The following is a 19,283-nucleotide window of genomic DNA, read 5'->3' as shown; positions in this document are numbered from 1 at the left end:
GCTTACTGTCAGAGGGGTGCACCTCTCTCTTATAGGAATGCCCCTGATCCCATTCACACAGCAACAACTTTGCACATGGGAGCCCCCAGTACAACCAGTCTGACCTGCTGGCAGCTGAGCAGCTCAACTGGAGCAGTTAGGGTTAAAGAACTTGCCCAAGGGTACTACATGGTGTTTGATGAGGGTGGGGCAGGTGCTGTTCTGTCCCACCCAAATTTCATCCAGCTGGTCCAGACATTGAACTGTGATGTTCCAGTCAGAGGACACTCATTTCTTTACCTTTTACGTCAGCAATGCCACAGCTTGTTAACCTCACATGACCTATTCTGCTACCATATTATTGTCTTGAGTTGCCTGATGGCTTGAAAACTCGAACATGGCAACCTTTTTTTCATATCTAAATCCTTCCCACATCACATGAACATGGCATAATGAAAGAAAGACACTATCCAGTTGCTATAAAATTGCATGGCCTAGTGGTTTTGAAATGTGCCCTACACTAAGGACTTAAAGTCAGGATATCCCAGCTTCTGCTCCATTCCTTTTACCAGTTTTGTTTTAGAATATCTTTCACAGGTTCTTGATCTTTATGAAAGTGCAATACTAAAAAGAATTACCCAATACATGTTCTATAAAAATAACAAGTGAGGTTAAAACATAGTTGCAATAAAACAGAGTAAAAACAATAAAACAGTTCAAGAAAATGCTAAGGAAAGAAAAACACTTATGAGATATTTAAAAGAGTAAACAGCTAGCCTGCTTGATCTCCTCTGGGAGGTCGGAGGTCCTAAATACAAAGGATTAGTCTCCCCTGTTTTAGCCTTATTTGAGAAAAATATTAAAAGCGCTTCACTTTACCAACTGAGAGCTCAGTTAGAAGTGGGGGAGGGTTTGAGGTGTGGCTAATAAGACTGATGAGGCATCTGGAGTCATGCTTATGTTTATGTAGCATGCGCATTTTTAACTTCCAAGCCTTCCAAGGTCAGTGGAAAGTTTTGTATTCCCCCATTATGTTTTGCTCAATCACAAGTTTACGCATCTTCTTTACAATGTTTTAACAAAATTTATGGGCAAATAATATTGTTTCTTTTCCCTAAATTACCTCATAAGCATCTCCATATCTTCTCATTATGTTTTTCACAAAGTTCAAAGATTTAATTCTTAGTTTATAAGACTGTAGAGACCATCCTACAGGCTGTCAGTTGAGTTGTCTGTTGTCTGAAAACAAGTTTGAACAACTTTGAAGACAGATTTGTAACACTTAAAAAGTGAAGCAGCTTTTTAAGACTTGTAAATCTTTTTTCAGTCATTTGAACCCCATTTTTAAACACATTTACACATTCCAAATATATTTTCAACTTTTCAAATCCTAGTTTCAGAGTTACAGATTGTGACTTCAAGGTTTTCAGATTGTCTATAACAGGACAATGATCCAAAGCAGTCCCCAAAATCTATCATGCACGAACACAAGCTGAGGCTTTTGGAATGACCCCGGTTGCCCCCGAGTTGATTATCATTGAAAATCCGTCCATAGGTCCTAAACATGCTATGCTTGCAAGACAACTTAAAAATATTTTAAAATTTTAAGTAATCTGGGTGAAAAATCCCAAATCAAAACTGTTGGTTTCCTATAAAAAACATAAGGTGTGAGACAGCCCCAAGGTGGGGCATTGATTTAGAAGGGCACCCGAACATTTTGCAAATGCCAGATACACGTTTTTATGATCATTAAAAGCAACTCTTAACAGTACATAAACATTTGTAGAAATGCTAATTTTCAATGTCTGCAGCAGGAGTCTTATATTCAAAAATCAACAAAATATGTGTGTGTCCTCCAACTTTTGCATACAGCTACAGGCCACACACATTGTGATGATCATATGAGAAATGGGCTAATGCAAACATAGGACATCCGCATCAGCCATAACGATTAAGAAATAACTCATTACTGAATTGTAGGACCTAAGCGTCCTGCATATTCATTTCTGAGGAAGAGTCGAAGTCAGAAGAACCTTTAAAATATTTATTACAACCTTGATGAAGAAAAAATGTTAAAGACAAGCAATACAGAGCTCTGGGTTCCGTTTCTATCTGAAGCCCTATCACACAGAGAAGTATAGTGCATAGCTGCTGCAGGAAGGCGGAACCCAGAGTTTCCTCTGCATAGAGAACTTATAATAAGAGTCATGCAAATGATCTGACGTCATCCGCATTGTCCTTCATCCTCGTTCCTTGGTTGGTTTCTTGACCTCGTTCTGACCCCTGATTTGGTGATCTTGTCGCCAGGCAGATTTTGAATTCTCAGTACAACATATCCTGACCTTTCAATAGACAGTTTTAGAGGAAGCACCTCTAGTGTTGCTATGCAACTGTGGTCTACTTCCTGTACGTGGTTTCCTGTCTACTCTTACAGCCTTACACATGTCTCCTCTATTCTTGAAGACAAGTGAACTGGTTAAAGCAAAAGTAAATCATAAAGCATATGATACTATTACAATGCATATGATACAAAAATAAACACGTAGATATATTTGCAAATGCAGATTATAATGTGAATCCTAGAATTTCATATGTTGATACATGTTGATAATCTGAAGCCAAGACAATCAGACCTTACACCCACACACTATTCTCGTGCAGACAGTTTAGTCATCTCAGTATGTATCTGCACGACTTCCTGTTGTTCTGAGTCTCTCTGCGCACAGCATTTCATGGGCACAGGTCAAGTCTTTCCAAAGGTCAAACAGATTAAACAATTATTTGAACAGTTTTGCAAATACATAACATAGCACTATATCATTTTATCAAGAATTTCTTTCTACAGAATAAATAGTTTTATGACATAATTATTACCAATATAATCATGTTATTAAACAGTCTGAGGGACACCTTATAGACATCCTGCATCATAGAAGGGTTAGACACAGCCATGCCTCTCTGATTCCATCTCCACTGAACTCTCTTCTTCCAATTGCAGTATATGTGCTACCAAAATAGGAGAACTCTCTAGAATGGAAAATTTTACAAGCGAGACAAACCCTGATCTGTCTGTGATGGTACCACGCCATCATCACGGGTAAACCAGAGAGGCGAAGTGTGATTGGCTTGCCTCGCCCGATCGGCTGAACGAGGGAGGATCTATTGTACGCAGTAGGGCCAGCGAGGGAGGGCCACGGCTCGGTGTTTTTAGGCAAGAGGTAATGGAAAATTTTACAAGCCAGACAAACACTGATCTGTCTGTGATTGGTACCACGCCGTCCTCTAACCAATCCATCATCACCGGTAAACCAGAGAGGCGAAGTGTGATTGGCTTGCCTCGCCCGATCGGCTGAACGAGGGAGGATCTATTGTACGCAGTAGGGCCAGCGAGGGAGGGCCACGGCTCGGTGTTTTTAGGCAAGAGGTAATGGAAAATTTTACAAGCCAGACAAACACTGATCTGTCTGTGATTGGTACCACGCCGTCCTCTAACCAATCCATCATCACCGGTAAACCAGAGAGGCGAAGTGTGATTGGCTTGCCTCGCCCGATCGGCTGAATGAGGGAGGACCTATTGTACGCAGTAGGGCCAGTGAGGGAGAGCCACAGCTCGGTGTTTTTAGGCAAGAGGTACTGGAAAATTCCGTTCATACAGGCGAAGGACCGTTAGAGAGAAATACCGGCACTGTTTTCTATTAAACGAACTTACAGCTATCTTTACACTCGAAGTGGAAAAAGGGTAAGAGAGTTTCCGATTCTACTTCTGGTCCGCACGTGCGATTCATTCATTTATTAGTTACGAGTTTTCCCCGTTTTTAATACAGGCAAGGCATGTACTAGGTGTTGACATTTTAATGTATAATGTGCTCTTATTGTGTTTGTATTTATATTGTATATTGCATATTGCATATTGATTTGTATGTGGTAGTGATCATGTGACGTAATTAGGATTTGAATGATTGCACCTGAGTGTTTTTAGTATTGGTTAATAAAAGGAAGTGCGTTCACACAAATTGTGTGAAACGCTAAAGCAAGACGACGTTGTTATCGTGTGATGTTTGGTATACTCTGCTAACACTACGTATATGCAAATTGACATTGGATTATGTGTAAAATTATGTGTGTTGTCATATCAACTGTTTTTACATGCTTAAAAGAATAAATCAAATCAAATCAAGGCGCTCTAATAAAAATAGTTAGAAAAAAATTTTTTAGGCATGAAAGTCTAGAGATAACATCTCATTTTACAACACGGCACGACGGCAGCTTCAGTTATGTTGTGACGTATTAAGGAAATGCAGTATTAACATTACCCACAGTACAGTGTTTTGCACACTTATAGAGAGAAGTTGAATTAGTTCTGTTTCTTTCCCGTTTATTTACAGACTCTGCGGACATGTCTCTGAACATTCACATCAACAGCCCTAATGTGGTTTACACAGATACACACATTACGGCTCGGTACTCCTATCAGACCACATCAGTGCAGAGAAAGGGCAACAAAGTCACGGTAAGCCAGCAGCTTTGGTCACATTTTGTCAAATGTTTGTGCGCACACACGCATCTGTGTGTACAGCCTCAGACTAGCTCTGCTCCGTGTGTGATACAGGTGAGTCCCCGCACCACCGAGATGACATTTCGCACTGAGAGGCGGGTACCCCGGCTGGGTGTGATGCTGGTGGGCTGGGGGGGCAACAACGGATCCACCGTCACAGCAGCTGTACTGGCAAACAAGCTGGGTCTCTCCTGGAGGACCAAGACTGGGGTAAAGGTGAGTAGAGCAATACAGACGTACCCGTACTCACACAGACAGGGAGTAAATTGCTGGGCCACTTTCATTTGATATAGCCACCGGCCAAACATGAAGTTGTAACGTGCATTAGATCTGAGATGGGAAATCAGCATACTGTAAACATGCACATTTAAAACATAGCAATAGTAAACATGATGTTTGTTCCCTGTGTGAACTATCTCAAGCAACTTTCAAGTCTCTGCAAGTCGACTGTCATACTGCATTGAAATGCTTGCACATCACATCTCCTGACCTGGGGGTAAGAAAAACAAAGCTCTAATGGTTTTCTTGGAAAAAGGAAACTAAAATATAAAGCTTGTATTATTTTTAGCAAAGCTTCCAAAGCATGCTAATACAATGCTAATTATGAGTGCAGAATAAAAGTTGAATGGTAAATAATTTCCTTATAACTATAATAGGATCGCTGCGATGGATTGGCGACCTGTCCGGGGTGTACCCTGCCTTCGCCCGATTGCCGGCCGGGATTGGCTCCGGCCCCCCCTCCCCCGTGACCCCGTTCCGGGATGAAGCGGTAGAAGATGAATGAATGAATGAATATAATAGGATCTGTGTATTAACTACTAATATAGAAGCTTCCATCCTATTATATAAATATAGCCTCCTATATGTCCCTGATACAGTAATAGAGACTCATGAGTTGGTTATGTGGACATGTTCATTAGAGTGTAAAGACCTTAATCTACTCTGGTCTTGGGTATTTCCCCTTATATGGGCACAAATTATTACCTCTGTGAGCTGTTTCTTCCCATTTCCATTTTGGCCATTTTTCTCTGGTTCAAATCATTTAATACACTTGTAATAAACCATATAAACAATGAAACTATAAGTGATAGAAAGAATGAAATCACAGTGTTTTCTTCTTCTCTTGTCCTCATTCTTTAGAAAGCAAACTATTTTGGCTCCCTCCTACAGGCGTCTACTGTTTGTCTGGGATCAGGGCTCGAAGGCGAGGTCAACGTGCCTTTCTGTGACCTCCTACCCATGGTGCACCCTAATGACATTGTCTTTGACGGTATGGACAGTTGCTCAAGATTTAACATCTGAAAATGACAAGTGTATTTGTTACCCATTTTTGACCAAGGCAGTTCTATGTTTTTCAACAACCAGTTTTCAAAAACTGGTTCCAACTTGGCACCACCCCTCTGCTGGTCTAGAACTAAGAACAGTTTATGTCAGGAGCCCAGCTCGGGATTATTGTGCCCGAAGACCAATTAAAACTCTCTATGACTGCCATTTTAAAAAGACACACAGCAAGAGAGTAGTGTAGTCAGGAAGAAAAAAATGCGTGTCACTAACACAAAATTGAAGCAACAGTGAACCGTGGAGGAGAAAAACTGTTGGCTAGCTAAAGGCTAAGGCTAACATCTCATGTTAAGTGTTAATATGAACCAAAACATGTTATGCAATTACTGTTCTTCTCAAACATAATGTCTGTCCTTAAAAATTATGACAAGCAGCTCATATGCATTGGACCAGTTGTATTTAGATGCCAATGTAGGCTCGGAAAGCCAGGGGCAGCACTAAAGAGGAGAAACTGAAGTCTGCTATTGTTATTGAGCTTGGCGCTAGCATTTCTGGGAAAGCAGAGGCGTATTCAGATGTATACAGTGTCATAATTATGTGGCTCTGTGGCAGCTCTCTAGCTCGTTGAAAAGCAAACCGGTTCCTAGAAGGTTCGCAAGTTGAACCAGCTCCAATTTGGCTCTAGCACCAGTTCAGAACTAGCACTTAGTTCCTGTTCGTGGAAAAGGAATGTGTGTGTCTGTGAGAGTGCAGCTGTATGGTGTTACTATAAGAACCTCTGCCCTTCTAGTTCTGGATGATGAGAGCTACCAAAGGAGTTAAGCACATTTTTTCTTTCTTACTTGTTTTTAGGCTGGGATATCTCCTCTATGGATCTTGCCAGTGCAATGGAGCGTGCTCAAGTCCTTGACTGGTCATTACAAGAGCAGCTCCAACCATACATGAGTAGCATGAAACCCAGACCCTCCATTTATATCCCAGAATTCATTGCTGCAAACCAAGAGAGCCGAGCTGACAGCGTCCTCACTGGGACCATGGCCGAGCAGGTAATGCATAGTCGGCTAACGAGTATGTCATCTCTGTTTATTCCATATTAGGTTATGCTGTTGCTTATCTAAGTCTTTATTTGACTTAAAGAGTAATTGATCTTCCAGATGGAGCAGATCAGAGCTGACATAAGGGACTTCCGTAAGTCAAGTGGTGTGGACAAAGTCATTGTTCTGTGGACCGCCAACACCGAGCGTTTCTGTGATATCATACCGGGGGTCAATGATACAGCCAAGAACCTGCTAGCTGCAATCCAGGTGAGAGCAGGGGCCCAGAAGAGAGTTTCACTCATAAACATCCAGATATAAAAAAACACTCTTAAATAAATGATCTAAAAGCTCAGATCCTTCAGATGGCTTCAGCTGAAATTTGCAATATGCCAGGCAGTGTTGGCCCCTTTTGTTCTCTGAGTTGTCGCTGTCATTCAAAAGCCACACCAATGTTTATGCTTTACTTCTTGCAGCATCCATCTTCTTTTTAGTTGTAACTTTCTTGAATATGATGTTACCCGCCCAGATCTGCAGCTGTAGTTGGGGACCTCTGGTTCATGGCTAAACTGCTTTAGCCCTGGCTCATAGCCAGTGATTCGCCTTGGAAATCCAGGCTCTTCTGGCGGGGAGAAGTGAGGAGGGAGGCCAGCTAACTAAAAACACAGGTTTTATTCTGTCTTGGTAACGCAAACACTGTATGTGGCCTTTGATACCCATTTGACTGCATTGCAGTCCTATCTATATACTTAGAACTGACTGCTGTTGGTATTTTCCCCAGTTTTTATTTTATCTCCTGTTTTCAGTATGCTTTTACTCCTGTCAGCAACGATAATAGTCTATTTCACAGACCTGTGATCTTGAGCAAATAGCTCTATTTTAGGTAGGCATGAAGCCGACAAAAGCATTGTGCTACAGAGATGATGTGAAGAGAGTCTCGGTGGAAATGAAAGCTTGTGAATCAAGCTATCTTCATCAGTGTAATGTGATCATACACTTTGTAACAGCCATTATCTCTGGTTTACATTTGTCAGGCTGGAGCAGAGGTTTCACCCTCAACACTCTTTGCAGTGGCTAGTATACTGGAGGGCTGTGCATACATCAATGGCTCCCCACAAAACACCTTTGTCCCAGGGGCCATAGAACTGGCCATGCACAGAGGCGTGTTCATTGGAGGAGATGACTTCAAGTCTGGTCAGACCAAGATCAAATCAGTGCTGGTGGACTTTCTCATCAGCTCAGGGATCAAGGTGAGAAAGATGGAAGGAAGGAGGATAAACTGATACTAATCAGTCTTGAGTCACTGCTCAGATGCTCTTATAATATGCCTGTACTATACACGAGGTCACATGAAAAGCTAAATAAGTTCCCTCTCAACTCAACAGCCGACCTCTATCGTCAGTTACAACCACCTCGGCAACAACGATGGGAAGAACCTGTCAGCTCCACAGCAGTTCCGCTCCAAAGAGATCTCCAAGAGCAACGTGGTGGATGACATGGTCAAATCCAACCCCATCCTGTACGAGCCTGGAGAAAAACCTGACCACTGTGTGAGAGACTCAGAAAAAGAATAACCTCTGTGTGCATGATTACAGAAAACACCTGATTAGACTTTTGAACTGTCTCTGTTTTATTTAAGGTGGTGATTAAATATGTCCCCTATGTGGGAGACAGCAAGCGTGCCATGGATGAATACACCTCTGAAATAATGATGGGCGGCATCAATACTATTGCACTCCACAACACTTGTGAGGTCAGTGGTCATTTAATCTGTTTGTGTAAAACATGGATGTGAAAAAGGCAAATCTAGCATATTAGAACAATCTCCAAGGAGTCCAAACTGCTGATTGCTGGCTAAACACAACATGTATCTGACTATAGCTGTGGATGTGGAGGCTCAGGGGAGCTGGAGCAAACTGTTAATCCTTCTTAACAAGTCTCAGAGCTAATTTTACTGGGATTCTCCCTTGTTTCTACAAACAAGACCATGTTGAAAGATCATGTAATAACACAAATCTAAATGCAGAGAGTTTAATAACAAAAATAAATGGGGTAAATTAATGTAACACTTTTGGTGTCTGTGCATTTCAGATGTACTTTCTTAGTAAATTCAGTACACAATTCTCAGTAAATGAAATGTATATGCATCTGTGTAGCTGGTTATAAAGCTCTTATGTGTACAATAAAAAATGGACTTTAGCGACCCCTGGTAGTTAAAAGGACTTGCTGCAGATACACTATCAATCCAGTTTCTGCATGTGCAATAACTATGCTGTGCCAAACATGGCATAGGAGTTGTGTGCATTCATAAATGTCTTACACCATTCCCTTCTGCCTCAGTGACATCACTATAGTCACTTCATCCTTCTTTGTTGCAACAGGACTCTCTACTAGCCAGCCCAATCATCCTGGACCTGGTGATCCTGACAGAGCTTTGTCAGCGTGTGACTGTCCGACCTCAGGGGGAGGAGGACTTTCAGTCCTTCCACAGTGTCTTAGCACTGTTGTCCTTCCTCTGCAAGGCCCCCCTGGTCCCATCAGGGACCCCGGTCATTAATGCATTCTTCCGCCAGAGGGCCAGTATAGAAAACATCATGAGGTGTGGATCAGTTTTAGTACTCAACTGGTTTCTTTGCCTACACTGCATTACTGCACAATTTCACTAAGTATTTATTTTACATTCGACAGAGTAATTAAGCTTTGAAAGACCCACATGTATGAAATTCTTGTTTCATTTAGTGGCAGAAATTGACAACAGTCTGCCTCCTTGTCTTTTTCAGAGCATGCCTTGGCCTTCCTCCTCAGAACCACATGCTGCTGGAGCACAAGCTGCAGAGAGATTTCCTGTCTGCACATACCACCTACGTCAGCAGCAACGTAGCTGTTCTGAAAAAAGTTGCCCTCACCAACGGGAACCATATACCTCTGACAAATGGCATCTGTGGGGATGTGGATTAAAGAATTGAAACTTAACTTTCTGTCTGTACTCCAAATGTAAAATACAATTGTACAGTATTAAAAATGGTGTTGGTCAATGTGTTTTCCATGTAATTGTTTTATTAATCCTGGAGCTGTGAAAATGAAATTGATAACTGCTGAATTTGGTGCTTCAATCTACAGCACACTGGTTTGATAAATGAGGAGCAGCTCTTTTACATTTGGTGTAGTTTCTGTTGTCATCTATCACTGCATTTTATAGTCATCCATGTGGCTTGTGTGAGTGTGTGTGTGAAGCTAAATCACAGAAGTATCACAAAAACCTTAACTTGTCATGCTCTAAATGGATTGGTTTGGTGTCATACTTACTCTAATGTACTTTTTCTGCACTAGCATCAAAAAAGGAAGCACAGAACATGTATAACAGTTGTGTAATAAAAGTTGCAGGTGGCCTATAAAACATTCTCTTGGATTATTTTCTAAGCAAAACTGTTGGTGGCGCAAGGGTTGATTGAGTAATGTATTAATTGCACTGTGTGGTATTAGGTCAGTAATTAAAAAATTAGCTTGAAAACAGACTATGCACCTTTGAAACGTGTAATTTGCTACACAAAATTTTGATACATAAATGTTATACTTCTTTTGAAAACCCCTTTTGCTGGTAAAATGAGAAGAGTTCTTATAAAAAGAATTAATTCTTATGGTGTGACAAAAGTTTGATAAAATTTAAATTACCAAATAAAAGAAAATGTTGACCTAAGTCAACATGATTCGACAAAAGGGCAAAATTATCATTTAATAACTGACATGAGATGAGAAAGTCTAGAATTTTGCAAAACCTGTAGTCAAACTAAAGTTCATATGCCATAATTTTATTTAAATTTTGACAAAGCTTTGAAATTGTAATCGTTTTATCTTAAATTATTGGGTGGTTTTATTTTCATGTATGGGTTTCGAAAAGAAGTATGAATGGGGGCTATTGTGTTCATTTTTGCTCAGGGTGCCCAACTATACTGTTTTTGTGCTGGGTCGGACAGTCCCTCGGTACGACCCTGCTCGCACTTGACGCACACACCCTCAGCGTCCTTGGCAACCAGACAAACAGAGGGGCTAGTGCTGACGAGGTTTTGTAGATAGGTCTTTGATTTTGGGGGGGGATTTCTACCATTTTAAGTTGCTGGCTAATACCGCGATTGTTTGTTCCGATATGGACCACCAACATAAACTGGTCCGTTTCCTGTATACGAGTGGGCTTAAATCACTTCCGCTGTCGTTGCTACGACACAGGACTTCACCAGCAATGGCCGACAAGGAGAAGCGCCGGTCCGGGGGTACTCCTCCAGGGGTGCTGGAGGTCAAAGCCACCAAATCAGACAGCGACAGGGAGTTTCTGGCGCAGGCGGGTGTGGTAGAGCTGCTCCGCGGAGCCATCTTGAAGATGGTCGAGGCTAGATCGGACGATCCCATCGGTTTCCTGGCCGACCACTTCTGCAACCTCGCATCCGTGACAGAGACCGGATCAGCTGGATGCAGCGATGGGGATCAGTTGAACAACGGCCCGCTGAGCGCAGGCGCGCAGGAACAGCAGCATCTCAACCGGGCGCTGTGGCACCTGCGGCTGGCGCACCACTCCCAGAGGTCCGGGCAAACCTCAAAGATTTATGGTCGAAACAGTGTCATTATAGTAAATTGATCGTGCTTTTATCGGATGCGATTTGATTATGATTGGGTATAATTCAACCTCTGACGTTTTTTAAAAAACATATAGACCAAAAATTGTTTATTACCAAATCCTGTGTAAATTAAAGCGTCAGTTCACCCAAATCATAAAAGTCAGTTACATCAAGTGATATCTAGCAGCAGTGACGTGTTTTCACTAAAGGTGTCATCATTACTCAGGATAATGATTACAGTTTGTTAGGAAAATACTCCAAAAATAATAGCAAATCATGCATCATACCTTTATTATTAAGAGTGCCAATTTATGCTACAGTAGAATGAAAATATATGATGGTTATTATACAGTAACCGTTTAAAGACCGTAGTGCTACATTGCTTTGCATTACTTAACTTCTTTAGCACAGTGCTGACTCACGTTAAAACTGACAAGTGAAATGTTTTGGGAGACTGACTTGTCTTTGTAGCTGCTACAGACTCATGTATGATCGTATTAAATGTTCCATTTCTCTTTTTTAAACTCAGATCTGCATTCAGCAACAACATCCGTGTGGCCTATGACCTCCTAAATCACGGTGGGCCCCATAAAACTGCAAGTGAGGCTCCTGAAGGCCCTGGTGCCTCCTGCACTGACAGCCCCACCATGGGAGATGGGGTGAGAGGAGGCCTCTACACACAGACTCTGCAGTGTCTATGCAGTGAAGGTGGAGTACCTGCCTCCACGTCTGCTCCGCTCCTCCAGCGTCTCCACTGTCAAGATCACGAGGCGGTCCCTTTCGATGTCTTCCGTCATGGTGTGCTCACATGTGCTGTTTTTTCAGACTACATCCGGCAGGCCCAGAGGCTCTACGCTGAGGTGTGTTGCCCGGATAAGGGGCCTGCCTCACGCTCACTGTGCCTAGCTGTGCTGGGGACCCTAAAGGAAGCCCTGGAGACTTCCCAGGGCTGTGATGTAAACTGCTGTGCTAATGCTAACACTAAATTTAGTGCCTGCCTGGAGGCTAATATAAAGGCTATCCGTTACCTGGAGGCCAGTGTCAAAATCTCTCCCTACAGGCTAGCTCAAGCCATGTCTGAAGCACAGACACAGGGTCCATGTGGTAACATGGACGCAAAAGAGTTTGAGAATGCAGCGGCAGAGCTGTTTATCACTCGGGTCAAGGTTGTGTCCTAGGTTTCTTTTCTGATTTCTTATCATTTACAAATGTACAGCAATTCAGCAATTATACAGAGTACATACATATCACAGAATAAATAATTTACCCTTTGTTTACTTTATCTTGATGCTAACCTGCTGCTGGCTAAATGACAGATGTCTAGTTAACACTTAAATAAAAATGAAGCACTCTGATAGTTCTTCCTCTCCAGACTGACACTAATTCCATCATTTGGTGGATAACACTCATGAAAGCCTTATCATTGGATGTCTGTTGTCTAACTTATTGCTGTGGTAATCAAGCAGCTGCTGAGGACATAGAGTTCCTTCGGAAGACTAATAGTATTCCTTGAAATCAATATATTGATCTCAGCAGGTTTGATTATTGTCCAGCCTTTGCCATGAAATGCTCAGATTGAAAAGTAGCATTGCAGTGATCTACATCTAATGCAATCCACTATAACAACCCTGTAATAAATCCTCATGTTTTCTTGAGACTGTTAGAGAACACTGCTCCCTGTGTCATTTACACGATGATATTGTTGCATCATATTTAAAGATTTCTACATTTTTTTGTTACCAGAAACAGTAACCCAGTTTGACAGGAGCCTGTCACATGTACTGTCCTAAAAGGAAACAATACAGGAGAGGACTTGTGCAAACTGATATTCACTTATTTCCCATATGCATTTGATCTTTTTATTTTATTTGTATCTGAAGTCTTGTGATTCTGAACCTTCTGCCATTAAAGAGAATCCAATGGGAGTGCTCACATCACACATTTCCAAACACTGATAGCATTTTACAAAGAAAGACATTTACAGAGTGAAGCTAAGAGAAACAAAGCAATAATAAAAAATAAAAGAGGGCTACTGTTCTCCTCACCCTTAACTCGCTGATGCATGAAAGCCACCCAGACAAAGACCAAGGAGGCCAAAGTTAATATCTGACTAAAGTCCTGAAAAGAAGGGAAGGCTGCACAGTTCCACAACATAAGACTAACACTATACAGAACCATAGCTCGAAGAAGAAAACTCTTAGAAATGGCCCAAGCATAACCATTTTGTGGAAAGCCTAAAAAAGGTACAAGGCACAGGAATTATTGGAACAGAAATATATTAGACATATTACACTAGATAACACCAAGGAGAAAGAAAATTAAGTCACTTTAACTAAGTGATTTTTGTATCTATCACTGTATTCCATCATACACAGCCAGTCCTCCAAAATGAACTCACAAACTGAGCACTTTACTTACTACAAATGAAACACATTTTTATAGGTCCACTGATAACTAGGTGCTACTGTAAAATCAAATACTAACAGCAATCAACAATGAAGACATTTAGTTCACCATGCTCATTGGCTATTTCTACCCAGAAAAAGTGGCACCTGATACTACTTTGAACTTCTACTTTGCTAAATTTTCAAGGAATACATGTACTTGTTACATGGTAGAATAAGATTTTACAAAATTATATTGCATTATTATTGTATAATTATTGAATTATGCAGCAGTATATAAAAAGTTTAAATTAGTTCCACTTCCACCAACTACAACATGTAAATTCTGCTTACATGTTCACACATTAGCAATAACCCAATTATAAATGAGTAATAAATGTAACACTGGTGGTATTCTACTTTGAGTTTTGATATTTTAAGTAGATTTTGCTTCTAAAACTTTTGTAGGCTATATTTACTTCATAAAATTTAAAATACAGAACAATTAACTGAGTGTTTTTATTCTAGCATTTCCAGTGTTAGTAAGCAAATTGTCCTAATTCTTACTCCACCCAACACCCTCTCAAGCACTACTTATTTTACCCACTAGATGGCACCACTTTTCTCTTTGTTGAAGTCGGACCCTATTGGACAAACAGGCAGAATTGTAAAGGCAGCAATACGCGTTTGCTGCGTTTAGATAACAGAAGAAGAAGAAAAGGCAACAGTAGCGGCAGCAGAAGAAGAAGATGGAGAAGAAGAAGCAGTAGCAGTAGCAGAAGAAGAAGAAAAAATAATAATGTAGTGTATCATGTACTGACAGTGGCTGCAAGAACGCCTGAACTGCTTGGTATATATTATTATTGTCACCATAACTCAATGTTTTACGTGCTGTGTCCCGGACAAAATCGTGATAATGGAAGAAGAGCATCAGCTGCGCTCTTTCATGTTCCTGATGACTTATATGCTACTGAAGCGCAGGAGGGACATAAACAACGCAAACATCCAGAGGCGCAATGAGATCCAAAGACGCGTCAGACACCGACAGTACTTCTTCCAGAGGCAGAGGAGGATGCTTTTGGTCAGTCCCTCCCTCTCTGTGTCAATACATATGAAGTAACGTAAGAAAATGGTGAAAACGTTTCAATTTTCCAGCTATTATTTTTAGTTGTCTTGTTTTGTCTGATCAACAGATGAAAACCAAAGATATTTAGTTTAGTATTTTATGACAAAGACAAGCATCAAATCCTACACTTTGAGAAGCTGGAACCATCAAAGTTAGGTATTTTTGCTTTAACCTCTAGAGTCCCTGCGTCCTCATATGAGGACCAAAAATGCATATGAAACCAAAGCTCAGGACTCTAGAGGTTAAGATGATTAAACCAATGATTCAATCATCATAAATGTTATTGATTAATTTTCAGTTGCCCCATTACTCGACTAATTATTGTAGCTATACTTACGTGCCTTCCGAAAAAATGTCCATCAAGTTTGCACACACGTTTGTTTGTCCTCTCGCGAGACTGTTCTTTTTAAAATGAACTTTACTAATAAACACAAAAGATGGACATAGAAGCGTGCAGTTGACATATGTAGTTAACATACAGAACACAGTTATTAAATATAAGCTAAGAGTTGCAACTAACAACTTTTTTTATGACTGATTAATCACTTCCAAGTTTTTCAATTAATCAGTGAATTACTGGTCGGAGTTGAGCTCTGCAAGACTGTGATGTTGTCACATATCTTGTTCTGTCTGACCATCAGTCCAAACCCCCCAAAATATTGGCAATGTATTAATTTAAAACAGAAGCAACTGAAGAAGCATTGAGATTGATTGAGAAATTGATACCAGACATGTTAGACATTTTTCTTGAAACTGACTGAAATGATTATTGGATTATTAAAATTGCTGCAGATTAATTTTCTGTTTATTCACTTAATCAGCTAACTGTTTGAAGAACAGGCTACCAGCAAATTTGCAGCTATACAAAGAAGAGATAAAGTCAAGGGGTGGCTATATACATTAGATTTGACAAAAAAAATAAAATTTAAACATATTGATATATATTGAATTTTACCAAGAAAAAAGAGAAAAAGGAGAAAAAATAGCTTCGGTATTTAGATTTATGGTTTTCTTTTCTTGTTCCTCCTCCAGATGATGATAGCAGAAGGTATCCGCTCCAACGTCCACATCCGAACACGCCCTTGGACCACCACTCCAAGCACTGATTGGTGGGAGCGAGTGGTGATGACAGAATTCCAGCCCTCTGATTGGCTGGATAAATTCCGTATGAGCCGGGAGACGTTCTTCTACCTGTGTGACAAGCTGCGGCCCCGTCTAGCTCGCCAGGCCACCAGCTTCCGCCTGGCGCTGCCAGTGGAGAAACGTGTGGCTGTGGCTCTGTGGCGTCTAGCATCAAACATTGAATACCGCACCATCAGCACCCTTTTTGGTGTGGGGAAATCCACAGTGTGCAGGTGTGTTAGAGATATGTGCCACGCCATTGTGGCGCTGCTTAGCCCAATCTACCTGCGGCCCCTCAGTGAGCAGGACCTGGAGGATTCAGCTCAGCTTTTCCTATCCCACTGGGGCTTCCCTCATTGTGTCGCTGCCATAGCAACACTCCACACCGCTATCATCACTCCATCAAACAACGCATCTGACTATGTTAACTCTGCCGGCTGGCTCTCAGTGCTGTCACAGGTGGAGAAGGCATCCATGTATGCTACTGCCAATATACTGTATGTCCTACATCGGATTTTGACTGCTAGCCTCTTCTTCTGCTATTTCAGGTGGCTGTTAGTGGCCGTGGCCAGTTCTGGGATGTATGTGCCAGTTTCCCAGGCGGGACAGACCCAGCTGACATCTTTCAGAACTCATCACTGTGGGCCACAGCTGCAGAGGGGGGACTGTCACCTGCCCCTCTGCCTATTTTTATGGGAAAACAACTCAGGTCAAGTTAACAGCTAGACATTTAGTTACAATTAAATCACATTATTCATGCATTTAAGAATACAATATGCATATTTTCACCTGGATGAAAGAAGCAAGACTGTAGTCTTCCCCCATGTGGTATGTCAAGTTTCCTTCCAGCCTTTGTGCCACTCATCTGTCTAATCGATCACAGCTTTAAGATGATTACCTCCACCAAGGAGGTTGTTTTTGGTTCTGTGCATGTGTGTTTGGTGGTTAGCAGGATTATTGGCAAATGGCTGGATGGCTCATCAGCATACTTGGTGCAAACACTGGTGGGGACCAACCCTAGCAGTTCTTAGATTTTGGCTGAAAAAGGTCAAGGACACAAAAAACAATGAAAAAAATCGCACACACACTAATCCCATCTTTAACATGGAGCAAAAAATTTTAAAACATGTCTGTGTTAAAAGTTATCAAACAAATTTTTTTGTTAGAAATTTGACACACACACAGTATGTAGGGTGGCAATGTCTATCACCAGACAAAAAATTCATCCGGATCTGATGCAGATTCTGGATCTGATGGCCTATTAAAGTTAACATTGAAAACCCCATTTAACGCATATTTTCTGCCATAGCTTGGCCTATAATAAAGATAAAACCCTAAAATGTTCAGGTAGGATGCACAGTATAACTGCCTATCATACCCTAAAAGATGATCCAGATCCAATCCAGATAAAGGATTTTAGGACACATTTTGTGCTGTTCTAGATCTCATTTTTCACACGGGACCCATTTGCATGAGCGAATGTTGTGCTTTGGCGGAGGTACATATGTTCTCTGAGTGCTCTTGTTATCACTGTGTTTTCATCATTTGAGGTGGATAATACTAAAATCTAGCAATGCTAGATTAGGATGTCACATCTTCCTGTGTGGTCCACACCATAACTGACTGAAAACATGTTGTGTCCAGGTATGTGCTGCTGGGGGAGGCCTGCTACCCACTGCAAAACTGGCTGATGAAGGCCTACCCTGAAGAAGAAGGCAGGAGGGCAAGTCGTGCAGCACTGACGACACCACAGCGGCTTTTTAATCGGCGACTCAAAAGGGCAGTGCATGTGTCCGAGGAGGCGCTGCTGAGGCTGAGGGCACGCTGGCAGTGCCTCAGCAAGAGGAACGACTGTGGACTGGATGTGGTGCCCACTATGACCCTGGCTTGCTGCATTCTGCACAACATGTGTGAGTCCCACGGGGATGCCTTTAAGGTGGAGTGGCAGGTGGAGGTGGCCGAGTCAGAAAGCCCTCAGCCCATCCACAAGCAGCTCCTGTCAACAAACATGGACCAAAGTCATGCTGAGGAGGTCCGACGCCTCTTTTGTGACTATTTTGAACAGCAAAATTGATAAAAGGACAAATATTATTGAGAATTTTTGTAAACCTTTGTATTTACACTGTTATACATTTGTAACAAGTTAGCAGCATGGCTGTACTTGTTTTTTTAGTCCAGTATTAACATGTCTTTATGCTAACTGTAGCTAGGTATGATAAAGCATGGCAATGTTAGCATACATCTCAAACCATAGTAGAACCTAAATGCACTTCAATCTGACAATGTGATACTCTACAATCACAATACATCCATGAAATTTAGGTATGAACTGTGGTGCTGTAATGATCTATAAATAGCAACATCTCCCTTTACCCACACTTTTATTTTCTATTGTGTAATAAGCACCATAAACCGAACAGGCTGCTAGCAGGGCTATAGACTTTTTCTATTTATCATAACCCTTTGGTCATTTTGTTTTGTACATTTTTATATAGTGTGCCATTGTACAAGAATTCCAGTTTTATTGAAAGTAATTTTTGTGTACATATGTTTCTCCTGTTTTTATGCAGTTTTATTTCACATTTAGTAAGATTGTAACCAGTTTTTTATTTAAACACATTTCACATATGAGACTAGTGTGACATAACTAAATGGACAGATAAAATATGTGTAAGGAGGAGGAAGTGTAAAGATAAGCATGAATTTTGACTCTGTAGGTAGATAGGCTACTTGAATAAACATGTTAAAGAAACTGAGAAGAGACAGTTGATCATGAAGATGCATATTCTACATGTTTCTGAGTGCCAAGAGGCACTTAAATGAAAACTGTGAGCAGAAGTTACCTGCAACTGTGGGCCACAAAATGCCACTGCTGTCACAGTACAAGACCACCGCTGTCCTCGCTAAGATTTTGTCTTGTCTGGTACACCTTGCATTATACTGCAGGTTGTAGCTGAAGTAATGGAAGTGCTTATTGCAACGTCTTGTCTTGATAACCAGTTAACATGTAGGGCTACACTGTAGGAACATTTTTCAGCAGTGCAGAATATTGCCAAGCATACATGCAGCAGGTGTTGGACTTGATTTAGCAGTGATCTCACATGCAGTGCCTATGAAATATAAAAACAAACAAACAAAGCAGTTCTTCCTAATTCATACAGATTGGGTTTTGCACCTCATTGATATAACTTT

At 41.2% G+C, this 19,283-nt stretch overlaps 3 protein-coding genes across 8 annotated transcripts; all 3 read left to right on the top strand.

Moving 5' to 3' along the window:
• Positions 1-3,107: 3,107 nt before the first annotated feature.
• On the top strand, positions 3,108-10,246 carry LOC109952066 (inositol-3-phosphate synthase 1-B). 6 transcript variants are annotated; one of them, XM_020586918.1, is made up of 11 exons: positions 3,108-3,403; positions 4,365-4,489; positions 4,589-4,750; positions 5,675-5,804; positions 6,668-6,861; positions 6,970-7,119; positions 7,884-8,099; positions 8,235-8,399; positions 8,489-8,602; positions 9,231-9,448; positions 9,630-10,246. In XM_020586918.1, exons 2-11 carry the CDS (start codon positions 4,376-4,378, stop codon positions 9,805-9,807), a joined length of 1,641 nt encoding a protein of 546 aa, XP_020442574.1. In that variant the 5' UTR covers positions 3,108-3,403; positions 4,365-4,375; the 3' UTR covers positions 9,808-10,246. The 6 variants fall into 6 exon arrangements, with proteins under 6 accessions (XP_020442574.1, XP_020442573.1, XP_020442575.1 ...); XM_020586917.1 differs by lacking the exon at positions 3,108-3,403 and adding an exon at positions 3,437-3,718; XM_020586919.1 differs by lacking the exon at positions 3,108-3,403 and adding an exon at positions 3,439-3,718 and having other exon boundaries at positions 5,705-5,804.
• A 591-nt stretch (positions 10,247-10,837) lies between these two features.
• Positions 10,838-13,479, top strand: tpgs1 (tubulin polyglutamylase complex subunit 1). Its single transcript, XM_020586915.1, has 2 exons — positions 10,838-11,424; positions 11,989-13,479. The coding sequence occupies exons 1-2, from the start codon at positions 10,994-10,996 to the stop codon at positions 12,635-12,637; spliced, it is 1,080 nt and encodes a 359-aa protein (XP_020442571.1). The 5' UTR covers positions 10,838-10,993; the 3' UTR covers positions 12,638-13,479.
• A 1,033-nt stretch (positions 13,480-14,512) lies between these two features.
• On the top strand, positions 14,513-19,264 carry LOC109952058 (protein ALP1-like). Its single transcript, XM_020586906.1, has 4 exons — positions 14,513-14,924; positions 16,002-16,550; positions 16,640-16,800; positions 17,736-19,264. The coding sequence occupies exons 1-4, from the start codon at positions 14,760-14,762 to the stop codon at positions 18,163-18,165; spliced, it is 1,305 nt and encodes a 434-aa protein (XP_020442562.1). The 5' UTR covers positions 14,513-14,759; the 3' UTR covers positions 18,166-19,264.
• Positions 19,265-19,283: the final 19 nt, after the last annotated feature.

Source organism: Monopterus albus, unplaced genomic scaffold (genome assembly GCF_001952655.1).
Source record: "Monopterus albus unplaced genomic scaffold, M_albus_1.0 scaffold429.1, whole genome shotgun sequence".
Lineage (NCBI taxonomy): Eukaryota > Metazoa > Chordata > Actinopteri > Synbranchiformes > Synbranchidae > Monopterus > Monopterus albus.
Note: the sequence above shows the minus strand (reverse complement) of the source record. Positions and strands in the feature narration are given on the sequence as shown.